This window comes from Saccostrea cucullata, unplaced genomic scaffold, assembly GCF_032062105.1.
Source record: "Saccostrea cucullata isolate Sc308-1 unplaced genomic scaffold, CSIRO_AGI_Scuc_v1 ctg1183, whole genome shotgun sequence".
Taxonomy (NCBI): Eukaryota; Metazoa; Mollusca; class Bivalvia; order Ostreida; family Ostreidae; genus Saccostrea; species Saccostrea cuccullata.
In genome coordinates this window covers 112,719-115,145 of record NW_026938384.1, presented here as the reverse complement: position 1 = coordinate 115,145, position 2,427 = coordinate 112,719, and the positions used below count along the sequence as shown (strand labels likewise).

General features: G+C 33.9%; 1 protein-coding gene across 1 annotated transcript; it reads left to right on the top strand.

The window, feature by feature from the left end:
• Positions 1 to 426: 426 nt before the first annotated feature.
• LOC134250097 (toll-like receptor 4) lies at positions 427 to 2,409 on the top strand. The gene has a single exon (XM_062732449.1). The coding sequence runs from the start codon at positions 427 to 429 to the stop codon at positions 2,224 to 2,226; it is 1,800 nt and encodes a 599-aa protein (XP_062588433.1). The 3' UTR covers positions 2,227 to 2,409.
• The last annotated feature ends 18 nt before the right edge of the window (positions 2,410 to 2,427 follow it).

Below are 2,427 nucleotides of genomic sequence, written 5' to 3'. Positions count from 1 at the left end.
GAAACACAAACACTAACGTGAATTCAAATTCAATTGACAGAGCCTTTTCAAGACTTGTTTCTTTGAAAAAACTTAAAATTGACATACCACTTAATTTTACTTTTGGTGAAGGATTTAAAAATCTTCGGAAACTTTCTGTTCTTGACGCTTCAGGAATAACAGGTTTTTGCAATATTTGGAGTTTATCCTCAGATTTCTTCAAAAACATACCTTTTCTGAAGGATATTGATGTAAGTAAATGTAAAATATCTCATATTTCTAAAGGGCCTTTCAAATTGCTCCAACACCTGGAAAAACTCGATATTTCCCACAATAAGGAATTAGGATTTGCCTCTCTCCCAAATGCAACATTTGGCCTGAACGAAACATCAATCAAAGTTTTTTTACGCAGACGATATCCATTGTACACTTGGCATTGGAACGAAGATGACATTTTCTCACATAGAAAATTTGCGGTATACAAAACTTGTTGAGACCTCCTTTGCACAAAATAGGATGGAATTAATAGAAAAAGGTGTTTTGAAAAATATGCCTTCAACGTTGGAAAAACTGTCTTTGGCTTTAAACCGACTCACAACAGGAATATATCTATTTGAATTTTCCTTTCTGCGTAAATTGAAAGAATTTAACATGACACTTCTTTTGAAACCCATAACAAATTTTCCGGAGGTTTTTGAGGAATGCATCGAAAAGAAAGATTTTGAAATATCAGTACTAGTTGAGTCGAGTAAAATTAAATACCAGGAATATTCAAAGAAACAAATAAAAAGACTTAATCGGCCAAACATAACAGTTTACATTCCTCCAAATCTTGTAACAGTTTATGCTAATTCAAGCAAATTATATGGAGGATTTCCAAAAGTAACCTTGAATGCAACAAAATTGAGAAACATCTACGTTCAGAATAATTTGTTCTTTTCCTGGGATAAACCCGTGTTTGGACTTGAGCTTGTCGAAAATTTAGATTTGTCGGACAATTTCTGTTCTAGAATATCCCCTCGTTTTACTGCAAGCGGTACAGGATTAAAATACTTAAATATTGCAAGAAACTTTTTGTCTCGACCAATTCAAATGGACATAAGATGTCATTTGTTTAAATATCAGCGAAACCTTGAAGAATTTGATCTTTCAAACAACAGACTTTTTCACCTGCCAATCTGTACTTTTCAAAATATGGTAAAATTAAGAATACTTAAACTAAATCACAATCAATTGACCGGAGTAAACTTCAGACTTCGTCACATGACTAACCTTTCTTATATTGATCTCTCCGATAACAGATTAACGGGCTTTACAAATGAAACAATGCATGCGTTTTCTTATATCTTCAAAAAATCAAAAGTATCGATAAATTTACTAAGGAACAACTTGTATTGTAGATGCCAAAATCTAAAATTCTTGACGTGGTTGTATGAAAACAGAATGCATTTCTTAGGTTTTCAAAAGTATACTTGTTCAGATCGTAGCAATCAGTTCAATTTTCATTATATGGAACAATCTCTACAAAAACTAAAGCTTGACTGTATAGATTATGACGTTTGGATAATTACAACAACTGTCTCGATAACTCTTGTGATAAGTGTGTTACTTGTGATAATTATTCGGAAAAACATCTGGCACATAAGGTATTTCTTGCATAAAAGTAAACGACATAATGACGGTTTTACCTCAACCATAAAAGAAGAGGAGCTTTCTAATCTGCTTGCAGAACCTGATTTGCTGAGTTCAATAGCTGAGGAAAGCTTTGAAAGAACTAGTCAATATGGAATGATGCAAGGACAACGGCAATATTTTTTCCATGCATTTATATCCTACGTAGGCGAGAATAGGGGATTCGTGTTCCAAAAGATGAAACCAAAACTGGAAGCAAAAGGTTTGAGGTTATTAATTCGTGATATTCACTTCGAAATTGGTAATTCTAAAATTGATAACATAATGAAAGCGATCGGGAGGAGTCAGAGAACTATCTGCGTTGTATCGAAAGCGTATCTGAAATCAAAATGGCGAACATATGAATTAAATATGGCGAAAATGGAAGCTTTAAAGGAAAGAGGATCCCTTGGATATGTCTGTCTTATTCTAATGCCTGACTTGTTTGAAGGGGGTTGTGACACCGCTATAAAAGATTTTATAGAGGAAAAGCATTTTCTTGACTATCCTCCGGAAGATTCATCCTTGCAGGACGAATTCTGGGAAAATCTTACTCGCATTATCAAGAACTCGTGATAGTAATAAAATACTAGAGCTACTGTGAGCAATGAGCTCAGTAAGTGATTCCTCCTGCACCCTGTGTGATTTTAACGACAAAGTCCATGTTTTGCTCCTGGAGACCTATTTTGAGTGTCAGATCAAATAGTAAAATAGAAGGTGCACAATTGTATCATGTAATAAAGAATCTGTAAAAGTGTCATTAAATTTTATTCACTA

What these genes read in the sequence shown, in the direction of transcription:
- LOC134250097 (XM_062732449.1), top strand. Translation starts at nt 427, where the DNA reads ATGACATTTTCTCACATAGAAAATTTGCGGTATACAAAACTTGTTGAG.